The 20,345-nt window shown below is 44.2% G+C and overlaps 1 protein-coding gene across 1 annotated transcript in view; it reads left to right on the top strand.

Annotated features, from left to right (window-relative positions):
* The window catches only part of RAB14 (RAB14, member RAS oncogene family), a gene marked incomplete in the record, with an annotated part of 32,193 nt that overhangs the window by 3,559 nt on the left and 8,289 nt on the right, over window positions 1-20,345 (top strand). Inside the window, 6 exon segments of the mRNA XM_077479163.1 lie at window positions 2,307-2,365; window positions 8,520-8,573; window positions 11,611-11,788; window positions 15,492-15,558; window positions 16,499-16,586; window positions 16,705-16,735. Of these exon segments, the coding sequence (XP_077335289.1) occupies window positions 2,314-2,365; window positions 8,520-8,573; window positions 11,611-11,788; window positions 15,492-15,558; window positions 16,499-16,586; window positions 16,705-16,735 (470 nt within the window).

Here is a 20,345-nt window from a genome sequence, read left to right as displayed (position 1 = left end):
AAACCATCTGCACAATAAGTGTGAAAGTTCAAACTTTTAAACTGACAATAACACAAAAAAACAACGTAGAACATCCACATATCCCCCACATGTGTGTATCATCCATTAATGTACAAGAAGAAAAAATGACTCCCTAACTCATTATCCAAGGTCATCTAAGCAAGAATCATTATTCCTACGCCTGTCTGTGAAGGTCGAGGCTCGTGCTCTCCTATCTTCCCACCTAGATCTGGAGCAGTCTAGTAAGAACATGTTGAGGAGGGGGCCACTTCGGGGTTCTCCAGCCATTCTTGCCAGATTTTGGTAAATTTTACCCGACACATTTCTATTCTGTTATGCAATCTTTTCCTAACATGTGTTGAATCCATTGATAGATGGTGCTCGGGGGGGAGAGCCAAAACCTTGCAATCTAGTCAAAGCAACATGGGGAGGTGGGGGGGGGGGTATAACTCCTCCACTAGGCCACCCAATAGTCAAATAACCGGATCCATCCATGCTGTGTATGATAAACATTATTAATGATCTCAACAACCTCATTCCAGTAGCGTACCAATTTAGGGAATTTCCAGAGAAAATGAATCTGAGTACCCTGATGTAACTGACACTTGGGGAAGGGAGAGACCCCCCCCCCCCCTTGTGCCCCATTTATATAATTGTATTGGGGTCCTGTCACTTAATTTCTTAACCACAGCACCGTATGGAAGGTGTGTAATTTGGCACGAGCTGTCAATAGCAGATCCTTTAAGCCCTGTAAGTTGTGAGGTGGAGCCTCCATGGATCTAACTTGTTTATCTAGCACAGTGGTCATCAACCCCGTCCTCAGGGCCCACTAACAGGCCAGGTTTTATGTATTACCTTGGGGAGATGCAGACTAGAATACTGCAATCAGTGAGCAGCAAATGATATCACTTGTGATTTATTTCAGTTCTCTTGCAAACCTGGCCTGTTAGTGGGCCCTGAGGACAGGGTTGATGACCACTGATCTAGCACATCCCACAGATACTCATTTTGGAATGCAATCTGGAGAATTTGAAGGCCAAGTCAACACATCAAGGAGCTTGATGGTTTCCTCAAACCATTCTTGAACTCTCCCGACCTGGTCACTTTTTATTTTCCATGGTCAAGTTCTGATGCTCACATGCCCCATTGTGGTCAGCATGGGCACCTTGACCAGTCTGCGGCTATGCAGCCTATACTCAACAAATTGGAACCAGCATTAACTTTTTCCGCAATTTGGGCTACAATATACCAGCTATTGGATCACACTACACGGGCCAGCCTACATTCCCCACATGCATCAATGAGCCTTGGCTGCCCATGACTCTGTTGCTGGTTCATCAGTTTTCCTTCCTTGGACCACTTTTGGTAGGTCCTCCTGACCACTACACACTGGGAACATCACACACAAGCTGCAGCTTTGGAATTGCTATGAACCAGTCTAGCTAATCGATTTTGGCTCTTGTCAAAGTCATGAAAATCCTTTAGGCTTACCCAGCTTTTTCTTCTGTCAACACATCAACTTCAGGGACAATATGTTCACTTGCTGCCTAATATATTCCTCCCATTTTCAGATGCCGTTGTAAATAGATAGTATTCACTTTACCTGTCAGTGGTCATACTGTTAGGCCCCTTTCACACATGCTGATGGTATGTCCGTATTTCATCCATCCGTTTGCGGATGAAATACGGACATCCATTCATCCCTATGGGATAGCGGGTGTCTGCAGATGAACATCCGCAGACACCCGCTATTGTCCGCCTCCGCAAATGTCCGATTCTGCAGACGGAGGAAAATCCTATTTTTCTGTCCGTCTGCAGAGCGGATCGGATGAACACGGACACACGGTCCGTGCTCGTCCGATCCCCATAGAGGAGAGCGGAGAGCTGACAGGGCGGTCCCCGCACAGTGTGCGGAGACCGCCCTGTCCGCAGCGGGCTCAGCAGGGACAACGGAGCGATCCCCGCTGAGCGAGCGGATCATCGCGGGGCGGATCTTTACTGATCCGCCCCGTGTGAAAGAGGCCTTATGGCTGATTGGTGAACAAGGCAGCATTTCCCTGAACAACTGATCTCGGATAAGTGCTCATAGTTACACAGACCCCAACCATCTTGTGGAAGTTGAGCTGAGAGCCAATCTGTGAGTTAATTGGAATGATTTAGAAGCATATGTGTTCTATTATTCAGCCCAGCTTTGGTAAAAATTGGCTTATTGTTTTTATACTACTTGTTCAGTCTGGTACTGTCATCTGTCTCTATAGATGAGTGAATGCTCTTACTGCCTAATAACGTTTCCTTCTTTTCTACAGCGCCATCATGGCCACCGCACCTTACAATTACTCCTATATCTTCAAATACATCATCATTGGTAAGTCAATCTAAATGCAGTAAAATGACCGGAGTAGAAATCATTGGAGGAATGTGTGGGATGGAGCTTGTCAATTAGTGAGGCCTTCTGTGATGTCCGGGTGTTTTATGGTGAGAGCCACAGCATGACGATTCAGGCAGGAGAGCAGGTTGCACGGCCTATTAAAAGAACCGACTTCCATTCTCCAGCTGTTAATTTCCGGGGGCAGTATAAATCTGATTGGGCTGCTGTAGGATCAGTCAGTCCTCATTTCAGAGAATTTTGAAACACATGGTCTGACCTACAAGTTTTAGAAAGTAAAAACCTTTTTTGTTTTGTGTTGTCACTTACACTTTTTTTGTAGTAACTAGATCACTAAACGGTGCCACGTTTACTTTTCCTCAACTGTTTTTTTAGCGCACCTCCTGCAAAGTTCCTGGCAAGTTGACAGGGTCTAAACCTCTGTTATAAAACCAGGAGGACAGGAAAATGAATGACATTATTATTATTATTATTATTTATTTATTTTTATTTATTTTTTAACCTGAGCCTGGATTCTGATTGGTTGGCATCTTATATTTTAATCATACAGTACAGCACACAGGCTCCTTAAAGAGGAAGTAAACCCTGATGTGTTTACTTCCTCTTTCATTCCCTGCAAAGTTCAAGCATAATGGACTACTATGCATCACATAGTAGTCCATTATGTGTCACTTACCTGACACAGGAGCCAGCGAAGTCACCACTGTCCCCTGTAGTCCGGCGCATCCATCTTCTCGGTGGGTCTCGCTGCTCCGCCGCTGTCATTTGGCGAAGCCGCAATGACGTCACTCCCGCGCATGTGCACGGGAGCCGCCACACGCAGCATCCGGCAAATATCTCCTAAACCATGTAGGTTTAGGAGATATTTCTTGGACCTACAGGTGAGCCTTAATCTAGGCTTACCTGTAGGTCAAAGTGTGTTGTAAGGGTTTACAACCACTTTAAAGGATAAGTTCACCTTTACAAAAAATTAATAAAAGCTCTTTTTTTTTTTGCAGCTAAAATATGCATATATTTTTTTGCGATCGACCTGTAAAGAATTGACGATCAGATCATGGGTGTAATGCCACGGTCCTGCAGACCTACCTTTGATACAGCCAGGCAGTTACACTGTGAGAGGAAAACTTGATGAACTACCACAGCGCTCATCAGTGCCATAGTAGTTCATTGAGGACTACAAGCCGACAGCCGCAAAAGCTGTAGGGCCTTTTAGTTTTCCTATTCACAGGACACAGAATGGAAGACGTGGCCCGGCAGGTGGAGAAGATCCCTTGCTAGCTGTCCGAACGGGGGGAGTGGGGGGTGGTGCATTTGTAACCTGTTACATGTTCACCTTTTGTAACATGTTGCAGTTGCACCCATGTTCAGGGTGTAACGTATCCTTTAAAAATGCCCCTTTAAAAATTAAGTCAGCAGCTACACATCCTGTAACTGCTGATTTTTAACATAAGGACACTTGCCTGTCCCTGGAGTACAGCAATGTCGGCACTGCAGCTGATGTTTCCATCAGCTGTCAGGTGCTGCCGCAGCCATTGCCGGTAAGGGAACCTGGCAGTGTAGCCTTTCGGCTTCACGGTCGGGTTCCTACTGTGTGTGCGTGAAGCACACTGCGCCCAAATGTAGCACTGGAATGGGGGGGAGGGAATCGGATAAGCGGAAATTCCACTTGTGGGCGGAAATTCCACTTGTGGGCGGAACTCTGCTTTAAAGTGACTCACTTGATTTAAAGGTTCATTTAAAAAACAATTCAAATGTCCTCCTTGCTCTGTGCCGTGGTTTTGCATAGAGCAGCCCCAATCCTCCACTTGTCTTCTGGCTCCTCCTCTTCAGCCAGTGCCATCAATAACAAGCCGCTTACTCTGGGGGCACTGGTGCATGCTCGCTCCCAAGTCCCGCTCTATGCGTCCATAAGACACACCCAGAGCCCTGCAGCTCAGCCTTGCCCTCCACTCCCCCCTCATTGACTCACTGGCTGCTGTTTCAGCCAATGAGGAATGAGAGACTCTGGAGAAGCTCAGCTCTCGTGCACATCACTGGATCGAGAAGGAGCTCAGGTGACTATTAGGAGAGCTGGGGGGGGGGGGGGCTGCACACAGGTTTTTTACCTTCATGCATAAAGGTATGAAACCATAAGCCTTTAAATCCACTTTACCTGTGTGTTCTATGCAGCCACCTTCAGGTGATTGAACACTGGTAAACGCAATTGTAATGCAGCCCACATAACCCCTTCCACTTCAGAAGTCCTGTTTTTTTTTTTTTTTTTTTTTTTTTTTTTTTTTGCTAGTGTTTTTAGGTGAAAAATGACCTCTCTGTACTGAGAGCAGGTTGCTGGCATATGGATGCTAGCTATACGCAGATTCCTGGCTGATCTTTGCATTGAAAGTTCCCTTTCTCAAGCCATCTTACCCGCAGCCTCACAGCTTCTGAATTGCTTCTTGCTTTGGTCTTAGATTTGGTGACTTTTATCTTGTGAAAAAAACCCCCCCAAAAAACACACACCTTGTTCTTACTAGGGAGACGGTGGTTCTGAGGGCTCAGGCCTCCTCCTTTTTTTTTTTATTTTTTTTTTTACCCACCCCCCCCACCAGGTGCTTTTTTACTTCCATGTTAATCAGGACATTTTCCTACCTTCTCTGTCCTGCTCCTAAGCATCCCAAAGATTTCTCTCCGCTTTTTAGATTTGGTGCAGGTTGGCGGTTTATCTCATGGCCATTGCTTCTATCGGGCAATCAGATATTTTTGTCCTGCTGCAGGCTCCTGCAAATGGCACCCCACCTATCTTCCTACTATTTCTCAGAAATTAAGGCAGATTATCACTATATCTTATGCCTTTTAAGGATGGGGTTTCCCCTATCCCTGTTGGGGCTCATTTGATTGCATCAGTCAGTGCCTATTGGGTATTTTGGCGCCAGGCAACGGTTTCTCAGATTGTAAGACTGCGACTTTGGCATATAGTTTACACATTTTGTGAAGTTTTACCAGGTGAATGCTCAGGCCCCTGACCCCAACTTTTGGCTGAAAGTTACTTCAAGCTGCTATCATTGGATTTGGGCCTGTTGGCTTTGTTTGCTTTATTGCTCATCCTTCACTTGTATTGCTCGGGGACATTCCATGGTTAACACTTTAAAGTGGAAGTAAACCCATAGATTTAAACAGTTAAAAAAAAAATTAAAAATAAAAAGGCATGCCGGGAATGCTAACTGCACATTGGCTGTGCTCTCAGCCAAACTATTAAACCATCCAATGGCTGGTGTCATAACGAATCACATGTGCAGCACCATAGCAGTTGAAGATTCAACAGAGGCAAAGATGGCAGCTTCCTTGTATGAAAACGTTAGGGGAGTTTACTTCCATTTTAAAGTGATACTAAAAAGAGAAGTGTTAATTGCCATCATTCATTCACATAAATTGGTTATATATCATTCCACTGTATATTTTATATTAATCCTTTTAAATACCCTTTTCCTGCAGCGCTGTTTTTTATGGTCACATGATCTCACCCTGTTTTGTATCTGCAGGGAAAGCCCTTAGGCTGGATTCACACCTATGCGTTTTTAGTGCTTTTTGCACTACAGTCCATTTATCATGGTTTCCTATGGAACACGTTCTGTAGTACAAATCTGCAAAAAGCACTAAAAATGCCATAGGTGTGAATCCAGCCTTAACTACTTAAGGACTGAGCCTCTTTTTCAGACTCTGTGTTTACAAGTTTAAATCAGTTTTTTTTTTTTTTTGCTCGAAAATTACTTAGAACACCCAAACAATATATATATATATATATATATATATATATATATATATATATATATATATATATATATATATATATATATATATATATATATATATATATATATATATATATATATATATATATATATATATATATATTTATATTTATATTTATTATACACATACACACAATAAAGATGTTTGGCTTGCCTCTAAAAATCCTTCTCTTGGAGTACAGAATAGGACATAGGCCACAAAACTAATTTTGGTTGCTAGGAACAGCAGGGGTTATATGGGTTGTCACAGAAATCTGTTTACCAATGTCCAGTCAACTGAAGGTGGAGAAGGAGATAACTGCCATGGTTAAGACTTAAATGAGCCTGTGTACTGTACCCAATGAAATGGATTTTACACGCAAGTCATAAAACCAACTTTCCTACAGATGTTTTAATACAGGACCGTGTTATGCACTATTCAGTAACGGGCAGCATGCACATAGCCTGTAAACTGTTCGCTGGACAATATGGTGTAATTACCGATATTGTAACCTGCAGAGAATTCATGTATTATTTACAATACATGTGTATTGTTTATCTCTTGCGTTTGACATACAGACAGTGGGATAACATGGTGCACTCTCGACATGACAGTGTTGTTACTAATAAATTGATATGGCATGGATAAAAGAGGGAGCAGTAAGACAAGTCCATAAAATTTAAGTTCTTGTAAGGAAACCAATTTATGCTGCCCACAGGAGTCTGCCAGAGTTTTTTTTAGGCCCCTTTCACACGGGACGGATCAGTAATGATCCGCCCCGTGATGATCCGCTCGCTCGATCACTCCGTTGTCCCCGCTGAGCCGGCGGCGGACAGGGCGGTCTCCGCACACTGTGCAGGGACCGCCCTGTCAGCTCTCCGCTCTCCTCTATGGGGATCGGATGAGCACGGACCGTCTGTCCATGTTCATCCGATCCGCTCTGCAGACGGATAGAAAAATAGGATTTTCCTCCGTCTGCAGAATCGGACAGTTGTGGAGGTGGACAATAGCGGGTGTCTGCGGATGTTCATCCTGCAGACACCTGCTGTCCCATAGGGATGCACGTATGTCCGTATTTCATCCGCAAACGGATGGATGAAATACGGACATACCGTCCGCATGTGTGAAAGGGGCCTTAGAAGGAAAAACTCTGGAATATAAAAAGAACAGCGCCCTCTAAGTGCAACAAGTAAAACATTTTAATTGTAAACAATAGATATAAATACACTCACAGATGAGTAGTATATTCAGGCATAGAATATGGTTCCTCTGCTCAGACTTCTGGGTGATCTCTAGCGTCACTGGCTTAGATGTTAGTCTGCGATCTGACCGCACTGTTGGGTCACGGTGCTTCAGGATGGCTGGAATGAAGATCAGCGGTGCACACAGGCGTCACTTCCGGGTATCGGATCAGCGGGCGGTGCTTCGCATTCAGAGCGAGCATGCTCCTTCCTCAGGCTTCACTGGTGGCCATCTTTGAGTAAGGAGTGTGTGTGTGTATGTATGTATGTATGTATATATAAGGGGCTCAGGTAACCATGGCAATACTACGAAAAAGGCTACTTTTGGACTATACTTGCTACTAAAGCCCACTAGAATCATAATTTATCTAGTAATGGTATATCTATAAAGAAATAGTGATAATACTTTTGAAATTTATAAAAATCATTTAGTAGGAAAAACTTTATTTAAATAAAAATCAATAATAAACAGATCATTGGTTATTGATTAGTGTTAATACCAACTGTGTGGCCTTCTAAGCCAGTGAAGTTGGAGATCACCTGGAAGTCAGAGCAGATGAACCATATGCCATGCCTGAATATACTACTAGTTTTTGAGTGTATTTGTATTGTTTACAATTAAAACTGTTTACTTGCTGCACTTAGGCCCCTTTCACACTGGGGCGTTTTACCATCGTTTTAGCAGCAGTATTCGGCCATTAGTGTGGCGGTTTTACCCCCCTGCTAGCGACCGAGAGAGGGTTAAAAACCACTACAAAGTGCTGCTGCAGCGGCGCTTTGCCGGTGTTATAGCCGCGCTGCCCCATTCATTTCAATGGGCAGGAGCAGTATACATACCGCTTCTTCACTGCTCCAGAGATACTGCTAGCAGGACTTCTAGATGCTGCTAGCAGGACCATCCTGCCAGCGCACCGCTCCAGTGTGATGTGAAAGCCCTCATCTTTCACACTGGAGTGAATGGAGCGTCTTTTTCAGGGAGCTTTGCGGGCACTTTTTTTTTTTTTTTAGCTCTGTAGCGCCTGCAAAGCGCCCCAGTGTGAAAGGGGTCTTAGAGGGCGCTGTTCTTTGTTGTTTTTATCTCTTTGCCTGTGATGTCTCCAGTAAACGGATCTTTTCTCTTGCAGGTGACATGGGAGTGGGGAAATCTTGCTTGCTGCACCAGTTCACCGAAAAGAAATGTAAGTGTTTCTGTCTCTGATGCATCTGCTGCAGCTCTTGTCGCCAATGCTTAGTGCTATAACTGATGTGAACATGCAGCCACAACCAAAGCTGCCATGCATGCAGCAATATCCAGAACGGAGGGGGATAATATGTACTATGGCAGAGAACTGCACGTGGCAATTGGAAGTCACGTCGTCCCCCCCCCCCCTTTTTTTTTTTTTTTTTGTCTGCATACTGCGTGCTGATTGGATTGTTGGAGGATGTTTTCAAGGGCTATTAATTCTATGCTGTAGGTTATAATGTAATGTTCAACAATACTCCCTCCGTGCCACAGAAGAAAAGGAAAAACAAATCCTAAAAATGATGTGCGCACCATAAGTTATTGCTGCAAAAAAAAAAGCAATTCTCACATTAAGTGTACCCAATACTCATAACACACACATACCTAGGTACAGTGGTGACACTGTAGCTAGGAATATGTTATTAGTGTTGGGTACACTTGATGTGATGTATTGTAATGTTGTACCATAGCTAGAAAACACTAGTTGTACCTACCTGGAAGTATTTTATAAATGATGCCACATAAAGCAGTTTGAGATCATTTACAAGGAAATGTAAAAAAGCCTTCTGTGTGCAGCAGCCTCCTTTTTAACACTTGAGCTCCCTCTCAGACCAGTAATGTCCACGAGTGTCACAGCTGTCCGAGATTCTCCTTCCCGATTGGCTGAGACACAGAAGTGGTGCCTTTGGCTCCTTGCTGCTGTCAGTCATCTAGCCAATTGAGGGAGAGAGGAGGTGGAGCCGGGGGGTCTGCTTCTGAATGGACACGGGGAGCTGTGACTCGGCTCAGGTGCCCCCATAGCAAACTGCTTGCTGTGGGGGCACTGAACAGGAGGGAGGGTCAGGATCATAGACTAGGGAACCGAGAAGAAGATCAAGGCTGCTCTGTGCAAATCAACTGAAACAGAGCAGGTAAGTATAACAAAACATAATATGTTTATTTTTATAGGGGGAAAAAAAAAAGAGACTTTGCAAACACTTTAATAAATCTCGTCTGCCCGCTGTCTGAGAAGAGTGCGCAGGGATTAGCTTATTCTCACAAACTCCTGGCTGCAGTATTTTTATTGGGGGGAAAAAAGAGACTTTACAAACGCTAGATTAAGGCTTACCTGTAGGTCCAAGAAATATCTCCTAAAGCTACACGGTTTAGGAGATATATGCCGAAAGACAGGCGCCATAGACAGCGGCGCGCAGGCGCACTGAGCGCCGCGGTCAACGGCGATATGCCGTGAGTGGCGGCTCGCGTGCACTGGAGTGACGTCATCGCGGCTTCGTCGAATGACAGCGGCGGAGCAGGAGACCCACCGAGAAGATGGATGCGCCGGACTACAGGGGACAGCGGTGACTTCGCTGGCTCCTGTGTCAGGTAAGTGACACATAATGGACTACTATGTGATGCATAGTAGTCCATTATGCTTTACCTTTGCAGGGAATCAAAGAGGAAGTAAACTCATCAGGGTTTACTTCCTCTTTAACCCCTTGATAATTGGATGTAATGTAGATTCTGGTGCTGAAGCTGTGCGGTCCGGGTCGTTGGCAGGTGTCCATGTGAGTTAACTGAATTCGCTGTTCTGAATTCTGCTGTTATTACTTTTGATAAACTTACTACACTATGGAAAACCCCTTTGGCATCTTGGCGAGCTTTATTTATCCCTAGCTGACTGTTCCTTCCCTGAAACCCCCTTCTTCTCCTGCTCTGCAGGATCAAAAGGGAGGGTGTTCCAGTGAACCTCATTGTGCCAGACTGGCCTAGGTGTTTGTGGTATTTGGACCTAGTAGGACTTCTGGCTCACACTTCGGGGTCTCTTCCAGGTCTTCCTGATCTTGTGTGTGTCGAGGATCCATGTATGTCTTGCTTCAGTCACTGGGTTTGACATTTCAGTTAAAGCCAAATTACTGAAAGTAGAGGTATTTCTGAATCGGTGATCCCAAAATGCTGAAAGCACATGGAAGGCATACTGAGCTGTAAGCTGCCAACAGTACGTTTTTTCTTGGGCCCGTTAGTGTTTTATTGCTTTTGCCCAGCCCCCGAATGCTTTTGGAGCTTCCAAAGCTCCAATGAACAAGAATGAAAAAAGTTTCTTGCATTTGCCTTTTAAGACCCCTTTCACACCACACCGCACATTGCGTCGGCGGTAAAACACCGCTCTTTTTAGCGGCGTTTTACCGCCAGATTTGCGGCGGATTTTGGCCGCTAGCGGGGCGCTTTTACCCCCGCTAGCGGCTGCGAAAGGGTTAAAACTGCTGGCAATACGCCGCAATAGCGGCGTTTTGCTGGCAGCATTACAGCGCTGCCCCATTGATTTCAATGGGCAGCAGCGGTGGAGGAGCAGTAAACACACCGCTGCAAAGAATCTGCTGGCAGGACTTTTCCCTGACGTCCTGCCAGCGCACCGCTGTAGTGTGAAAGCCCTCGGGGCTTTCACACTACATACAATGGTGCAGCTTCTTTAGGGCGGATTGCAGGCGCTATTTCTAACGCTATAGCGCCTGCAAAATGCCCTGGTGTGAAAGGGGTCTTAAATCTGTGTTTTGAGATCATTGAGGGACATCCTTTTCAATTGGCAGCCTTACATTGCAATGCGCTAAAATGTAGTGCATGCATTACTCCTTTTTCAGCAGATTGTGTCCACTCACCACCACAACGCAGTGGTATGAATCGGGGCACACAGGAGGCAAGGCATTTAGCCTTGTCGTGCAGTGGGACCATGCTGGAATAATATCTAGCGCAGTCCCACAGCATCTGATGTGAATGGAGCTTAACCCATCAGTCAATATATTCCTCTGTCCATCAGTGAACTCCAAGAAATGGCTTTTTGTACTTACAGTAAAATCCATCATTGCTTTTTCCCATCAGTCAATTGTCAAGTTCTGGTTTCAGTTAGGATGTTGTACTTTTTCTGTTTTCTAATTGGTCAGGATGGCCATCCTGACCCCCTCCAATCTTTGTAAGATTTGGTCGTAGGGTGACGTAACCTGCTCTTTCTTCCTCAGTTATGGCAGATTGTCCTCATACAATTGGTGTGGAATTCGGAACCCGGATAATTGAAGTTAGTGGCCAGAAAATTAAATTGCAGATTTGGGATACAGCGGGACAGGAGCGTTTTCGAGCTGTCACTAGAAGCTACTACCGAGGGGCTGCAGGGGCACTAATGGTCTATGATATAACTAGGTAAGGTTTTATTCTAACTTGCTTCATAAAATGTTTCTTGACCTGTTGTACTCTTATCAGATAAATGTAATATATGCTTTTATTATCAGGTTTCTATTGCCTCTAAAACACGGGCTTGACAATCGGGAACCTGTGGTCTTAAAGGCATAGTCCACCTAAAATTTAAAAATTAGGCAAAAATGTCAGTAATAAAATGACACAGCTCAGGACTCAAAGGTTTTTCTGGTTGGTAAACAAATTACTCTAAAGGCCATTGTAGATGGTTATTTCTAGAAAATCAAATGTAGAAGACTAACGGAAGGTTCAGACATTGAAAATGTATGTTTTCCATTTAGGGAGTTCCATCTCGTCATATGGGGTGCATCATCTTTTATCCCCCCCCCATTTTTGGTGCTCATCTGGTTTACAGCTTTACATCTAGCTTGTTCAAATAAGTGAGCTCCCCCTGCCCCCTTACCTTTTTTTTATTTTATATTTTTATATGTTGGGCTATCCTCAATTCAGCTGATCAGTCATTAGAAGCTGGCTGCCACTTTTGGGTTCAGCCAACTGGCCCCTGATGGAGTATGGCAGCTCTGCCCACCAGGTAATTTGTGTCCCTGCTGCTGCAACCTCCTGGGATATGTGACTAAGATATACCAGAACGATGACAGATAGTACTGTTCTTTGATGTCGTCATGCTTTATGTGCTTTTTTGGAAGGAAAAAATTGTGAAAAATTCGTGATCTGTTATTTTTTTTTTTTTTTTTTCTTAAAATAATTTTTGGAATTTGTCTGGAATCAAACAATACCAAATGTGCCTGTTTTTTTCCAAGTTATGGAGAAAATATATGGTGTATAAACAATGGGGTGTGTAATAGATTTTCCAAAGCTTTTTTTTTTCTCAGATTATGACATAACAAAGGCCCTATCTATCTATATCTATATCTCGAAAGTCCCCAAGATTGCACCATTTTCAACATAAAACAGCTTAGTGGTTTTTTTTTTTTTTTTTTTTTTTAACGTTTGTTATTTAACTTTAGGTTACTCCAAAATTGAAGCAAAATTTTATATATATATATATATATATATATATATATATATATATATATATATATATATATATATATATATATATATATATATATATATATATAAATTATTATTTTTCTTTCCAGTTTGTGTATACCGTATATACTCGAGTATAAGCCGAGATTTTCAGCCTCTTTTTTGAGGCTGAAAGTGCCCCCCTCGGCTTATACTCGAGTCATCGCTGTCTGCCTGCTCGATCAGCGTGTCGAGCAGACAGACAGCGGACATTCTACCCTTCAAACGCCGCGCCTCCGCCTTCGCCTGTGATAGGCGGAACACTGAATTTCCCAGCAGCCTGTGTTCCGCCTATCACGGACATCGTCTCATCCTCGTACTACGGACGAGGATGAGACGATGTCCGTGATAGGCGGAACACAGGCTGCTGGGAAATTCAGTGTTCCGCCTATCACAGGCGAAGGCGGAGGCGCGGCTTTTGAATTTTAGAATGGCCGCCGAGGCGCCGACGAAGAGCGGCGATCCTGGCACGGCACGGGACGGAGGCAAGGCACGGGACGGAGGCAAGGAGGCAAGGCACGGCACGGGACGGAGGCAAGGCACGGCACGGGACGGAGGCAAGGCACGGGACGGAGGCTCGGGACACAGGTAGGCTGGACACACACACACACACACACACACACACACACACATGGACACACACACATGGACACACACACACACACACACATGGACACACACACACAGGGATGGATGGATGGATGGAGACACACACACACAGGGATGGATGGATGGAGACACACACACACAGGGATGGATGGATGGATGGAGACACACACACACAGGGATGGATGGATGGATGGAGACACACACACACAGGGATGGATGGATGGATGGAGACACACACACACAGGGATGGATGGATGGATGGAGACACACACACACAGGGATGGATGGATGGATGGACACACACACACACAGGGATGGATGGATGGATGGACACACACACACACAGGGATGGATGGACGGACACACAGGGACGGACACACACACAGGGATGGATGGACGGACACACAGGGACGGACACACACACAGGGATGGACAGGCATGTCTCACCCTCGGCTTATACACGAGTCAATAAGTTTGCCAGTTTTTTTGGGGGTAAATTGGGGGCCTCGGCTTATATTCGGGTCGGCCTATACTCGAGTATATACGGTAAGTAGGTATTGATACATATTTCCAGAAATGGGGGACTACATTCTGGCTCTTAATGGCTGAAATTTGGTATGTCGGTTTTTTTGGCAAGGTAATGTGGGTTGACCGCTGGACTGAAGTATTGAATGACAGCTGCATTAAACCACATATGCTGTAAAAGAATTGCTGGTACTTCAATTATAAAAAGGATGATAAAACTGTACAATTGTTGCATGGTTATAATAACACCACGGCTACAAAGCTGACTGGGGCACTGATGGATTGAGGTGTCAGATCGGGAGGCTCCAATGGTGGAATGCTGACCTAGAATGCCATGATGCTAGCCAAGTCAGTGTGTGGAATGCTGGGTCCGCCGGCAAGCAAGAATGATGTCCCTGATGCTGGCCATGTGGATGCTCCTACGGTTGGCTGTGTCCGAGGAGGAGATGCCATGGTGAGCGACAAGGAGGAATGCGTCACTGGGGTCCGGACCGGAAGTGACGTGTCCAAGGGAAGCAGACGTGGCCAACATGGAAGGCAACTGCCCTTGTTGCTGTGACTTAACACTGACTTGGCTAGCACCGTGGAATTCTAGGTCGGCATTCCACCATTGGTTCCTCCCAGTCTGACACTTCAATCCATCAGTGCCCCAGTCAGCTATAGTATGTTATTATTATAACCATGCAACAATTGTACTGTTTTTTTTATTTTTTTATCATCCTTTTTATAATTAAAGTACCAGCAATTCTTTGAGAACATATGTGGTTTATTGCAGCCACCATCCAATACTTCAGTCCAGCTTCTGAGCCCTGTCAACCCACATTATCTTAGCATGGTATTGGATGCTGAAATACTATCAGACAGCAGCACAGTTCAGCTGTGCTCATTTCATACTTGGGGTGAATCGTCTGTCATCAGCACGCTTTTTTTCTTTTTTTATTGCTTTTGTTTTTTTGCCATCAAACTCCATTTACAGCGACTGCACCCCAGAAACTTACCCAAATTATAATTTTATTTTTAAAGAAACGTAGACCAGATAGTGTTTTTTTTTTTTTTTTTTTTTTTTGTCAAGCGGTCTTAACAGCAAGCGGTATAACTGATCCTTGAACCCCAATTTTTCAGAATGCACATGGCTACCCAGCATGCACTTGCCGATTTAGTGCGGTGCAATTTTGGTCAGCTAGGCATGGCACAGCCAAACCGAGCTGACCAAGGTTTTCTAGAGATGCCAATGTTAAATGTTACTGGAGCCGTGCAATGTCAAACTGGCAAAGAATTTCTATAGATGCCATCCCAAGCTGACCAAGATCTACCAGGAGCCAATACAAAGGTAGGCTAGCTGTATTGAGGAAGAATGATCATTTTAGCCTGGGTGGGTTGGAGATCCGTAATTTGGGCTTCAGTTGGTGTGTGAAGAAAAAACTAAATGTGGTAGCTCAGTTATGAGAGGCATTCACCAGGACTATTCTTGTTTCTCTTCAAGGAGAAGCACATATAACCATTTAAGCAGCTGGTTGACTGATGCACGGAACCTCACCAATCCAAACACAGTAAGTTCTATTCATTTTCTTTGTTGTGTCATGAATTGTATAGAGTGGGAAATGTCATGAAATAATAATTATATTCTAGCCTGTCACCTGCCCTTCATTTTAAATTTTTTTGCTGTATGAAATTACAAGACGATAACAGATTTAGTACGTCAGTGGTCCTCAAAGCTGTTGGGGCATTAAGCCATAGTACCAAAGTTCTCACAATTTTAATCATGGTCTCTAAAATGAAGTGTGTGTTTTTAGGGCTGGTTTAGGCTCCACTAACCTTGAATTTCTGGCAGGAATTGATTAGTTGTCATAGTCTGAGCATGGTCTATAAGTGGAGTTGGGGCCTTGTTAGCCCTTGTACACACGGTCGGAGAATCCGTCGGAATGTGTCCTATCGGACCGTGTTGTCGGATAATCCGACTGTGTGTGGTCTGCATCGGACTGATTCAGTCGGAATATCCATCGGACCCAATTTTCCAACATGTTGGAAATATTTCCCGACCAACTCGGCCGATCGCACATACTCTGATCATGTGTAGAGAATTTTGATCGGTCCAAGTGCCACGCATGCTCAGATCAAATTCCTACATCAAAGCTATTGGCTACTAGCCTGAACGTAGTCCCATCATAACGAAATTACGTCATCACGTTCTGAAAGATCGGATTTTTCGCCAACTTTGTCCGACCGTGTGTATGCAACAGTTTCGGACACAATCCGACGGGCAAAATCCGACTGATTTGGTTGTGGAAATCTCCGACCGTGTGTACAGGGGCTTACAGTTGTCAGGCCAAGCTTGGGTCTAATTTTTCATTGTTTTGCCCTGCATCTAGGTAGGGGGTCTTGGTGAAGTTGGATGTCAAGTCTGCTTGACGTTGGAAGTCAGGCTTTGAGTCTAGGTTGGGTGTCTGGATATTGGTTCCATTCAGTAATGTCTTGTGTTTCCCTCTGCAGGTAATCATTCTAATAGGCAATAAGGCGGACCTGGAGGCCCAGCGTGATGTCACATACGAGGAGGCTAAGCAGTTTGCTGAGGAGAATGGTATGGGATTCATATTTCACCTCTAAACAACCTTTTTTCAGATTCTCATTTTGGCATTCCAGATTTGATGTCTCATTTAGGACTTTGGTAATATGTGGGTCTCATTTGTCTTCTGCAGGACTCCTGTTTCTGGAAGCAAGTGCAAAAACGTAAGTGACAAAAAGGAGAAATGCTGCCTTCCTCTGAACAGTTTTTAGCAGTCGCTGGGATATAAAGTAGATTTTTGCCAAGAGTATTTTTTTTTTTTTTTTTTTTCCAAAGTACTAGGTGCTATCTCATGGATGTTCTGGTAAGCAGGGAAGACCCTGAGCCTGGAGTGCCCCCATGTCTCTGAGGTCACTTTATGAAGGCTTTCCCTAGTAACGCTGATGAAACTTTATTGCACAGAAAAAAATTCTACCTAAAGTTTTGTTTTCTACAGATAAAGTACATAAATCTGAATGTGATGTTCTTTTTAACCACTTAAGCACCACGCCTCTTTCTGAGATTTGGTGTCTACCTTTTTTAAAAACCTTTTTTTTTTTTTGCTAGAAAATTACTTAGAACCCCCAAACATTATATTTTTCTAACACCGTAGAGCTTAAAATGGCAGTCGTTTAAGCACTTTGTCACACCGTATTTGCGCAACGGTCTTACAAGTGCCCTTTTTTTTGGGGGAAAAATACACAGGTTGCATGTTTTGCGTTAGAGGAGGTCTAGAACTAGAATTATTGCTCTCACTTGAACGATCGCTTAGATACCTCACATAGAACAGAGATTTCACCACTCCAGGTCGATCCACTAACAGGCTACTGACTCTCCAGGTAGGTAGGGGGTTCCAGGTGCGGGCTGATTGCATAAGCCAAGTATACAAAAACTGAACAAAACTCTGGATAGCCGCACTCCAGATTGAGTAAAAAGCCTTTATTTCTTCAAATGCAAAAACTCCATATTGAACAAAACATCACAGCAAAGGGAAACAAAAAAATAGAACAAGGTTGCTGAAGCGTTTCACGCTATAACCAGCGCTTATTCATAGCTGACTTTTGTTCAATAGACGTGAAACGCGTCAGCAACCTTGTTCTAATTTTTTGTTTCCCTTTGCTGTGATGTTTTGTTCAATATGGAGTTTTTCTACGTGAGGTATCTAAGCGATCGTTCAAGTGAGAGCAATAATTCTAGTCCTAGACCTCCTCTCTCCTCCTCTATGCTATCCAGAGTTTTGTTCAGTTTTTATATACTTAGATACCTCATGTGTCGTTTTAAAACCATTTTCCTATGTGGGTGCTACTCACGTATGCATTCGCTTCTGCGCTTAAATATGAGATCTGGGGTCAAAAAGACCTCAGATCTCATATTTACACTAAAATGCAATAAAAAAATGTCATTTGAAAAAAAAAAAAGTCCCTTTTGGAGAGCTATGGGTGAAAGTGACATTTTGACATTCCTCACACGGACTCGTGGTGAATCCGCCATAGAGACCCCTTTTATCTTTAAGCGGACCACCCACTGAAGAGAATACCGGGGGTTATGGCAGCTAGCTGCTGCCCTAACGATCTTCAAAGTAGTGATGTAAAACGATGACGGGTGGGCTGTAATTGGTTAAAGGCATAGTTTACCAAATAACTGCATATGTAGTTAAGTGGTGCCTGTAAATAAAAACAAACACTGCAGCTTTAACCAAAGTTAGATAATTCCCTTGTTATAAGTGTGGGCCAGTGATGGTGAACCTTGGCACCCCAGATGTGTTGGGACTACATTTCCCATGATGCTCATGCACTCTGCAGTGTAGTTGAGCATCATGGGAAACGTAGTTCCAAAACATCTGGGGTGCCAAGGTTTGCCATCACTGGTGTTAGGCCATTTAACTAAAGCCTCACTGAAAAAGTCTGAGATTGAAACTTCCCATCCTGCCTTGTTGCTACTAATTTGCGAAGGGGCTTCTATCTTTGCCACCATTATTCAAACCACCTGCTTTCTCTACTGATGCATTATCTCTGAGCATTTCACCCTAAAGTAACGACTTAAAGCGGAGGTCCACCCTAAAGTGGACCTTCCGCTCATCAGAACCCTCCCCCCCTCCGGCGCCACAATTGGCACCTTTCAGGGGGGAGGGGGGTGCAGATACCTGTACAGTACAGGTATTCTGCACCCACTTCCGGGATAGCTCTCTGCGGAAAGGGGCGTAGATTACGCCCCTTTCCGCAAGTGCCCGCCCCTTTCCGCAAGTGCCCCGCTGCCTGCTGGGAAACACACAGATCCCAGAGGCAGCGGGGACCGTCCTTATTGCGCAGCGCGATTCGCGCATGCGCAGTAGGGAACCGGGAAATGAAGCGGAAAGGCTCCATTTCCTGATTCCCATACCCAAGATGGCGGCGGCAGCACCCGAGAGACGATCTAGAGATCGGCTTCGGGTGCCGACATCGCGGGCGCGCTGGACAGGTAAGTGTCACTATTTTAAAAGTCAGCAGCTGCAGTATTTGTAGCTGCTGGCTTTAAAAAAAAAAAAAAAAAAAAAACGCAGAGTCCCGGCGGACTCCCGCTTTAAAGCAAGGACATTATTCAACTAGAGCTGCACAGTTTGATTTTATCTATAGACACCCCTTACCCACATATGCAGTTTTTTTTGTAAAGATGAACGGTGTGTTTCTTTTTATAATAGTTGTGTATGTCCCATATGCCATTGCAGAGATATATGAACTCTCACCTTCTGAATTACTGGTTGCCTGCTGTCTCTGGCCTCAGTATTTGGTGTCCTTGACCTGAGACAAGTCTGACTTCACTGCACTTTTTGTTCTGCGACAGTGACTTTTCCAAACTTTGTAAAAAATTTAAGCCAGACATAATAAAAACTACAGCTTTAAGACCCCATTCACACCTGAGCGTTTTGTAGCTGGAAGCTACAAAACGCTTGAGGGGAAAAATTATATTATTCTCAATGGAGATGGTTCACATCTCCACTACATGTCGCCTGAAGCCAAACGCCTGAAGCTCAAACAAGTTCCGGACCCTTTTTTGTCGCTCGAATTGAGCAGATTTGGGTGTTTTTCTTCTTTTAACATTGGTGACCTTTTGCCCTGCACAAAATCGTGGTAAAAAACGCCGCAAAAAACGCTTGAAAACGCTACGCTCAGGTGTGAATGCAGCGTAAGTCAAGTTCCTCCATGGCTTTGTCCCATTGACAGTAATGAATTTTGGGCAGTTAAGGAAAAATATTTAAACAAAGTTAATCTCTAGAAACTGCTTAATGTGACTTAAAGGGGTTGTAAAGGTAAAAATTTTATAGGTTTAAATCAATGTCTGTTAGGTACTTATACACATTCATGTTCTTACTTTTATATATATTTTTTCTATATATCCGAAAATCTACCTTCAATATCATGCCCCTTCATTTCCTCTGCTGTCTCTGCCTTTATTTCCGGGTTTGCGGTGCGCGTTCATGACAGGCACGGCACAGCGTAATAAAAAACTACAATTCCCATCATGCTTAGCGGCATTGCGCGTGCGCGCATGCGCACTGTCTTTTTTTTTCATTTCGCCTGGTTACCGAGAACGAGCAAAGTTCTCGTGTAAAACGCCCCCAGTAAACACCCATTCCTGCCCACACAGATCCTAAGTTAACACCCATCTCCACACACCGCCCCCAGTTAACACACATTCCAGCCTCCAACAATAGAAACGAAAGCAGCATGGTAAAAGCTAAAATCTATACAAAACGATTGATTTCCCAGTCTATGTAAACCGTATTACCATGTCTGCTTTTGTCTGTGGTTACAATAC

The sequence above is a fragment of the Lithobates pipiens genome, unplaced genomic scaffold (genome assembly GCF_037356315.1).
Source record: "Lithobates pipiens isolate NorthernLeopardFrog02 unplaced genomic scaffold, aLitPip1_a1.2 Scaffold_14, whole genome shotgun sequence".
Classification (NCBI taxonomy): Eukaryota; Metazoa; Chordata; class Amphibia; order Anura; family Ranidae; genus Lithobates; species Lithobates pipiens.
The sequence above is the reverse complement of the archived record's forward strand: the minus strand, read 5'-3'. Positions and strand labels throughout refer to the sequence as shown.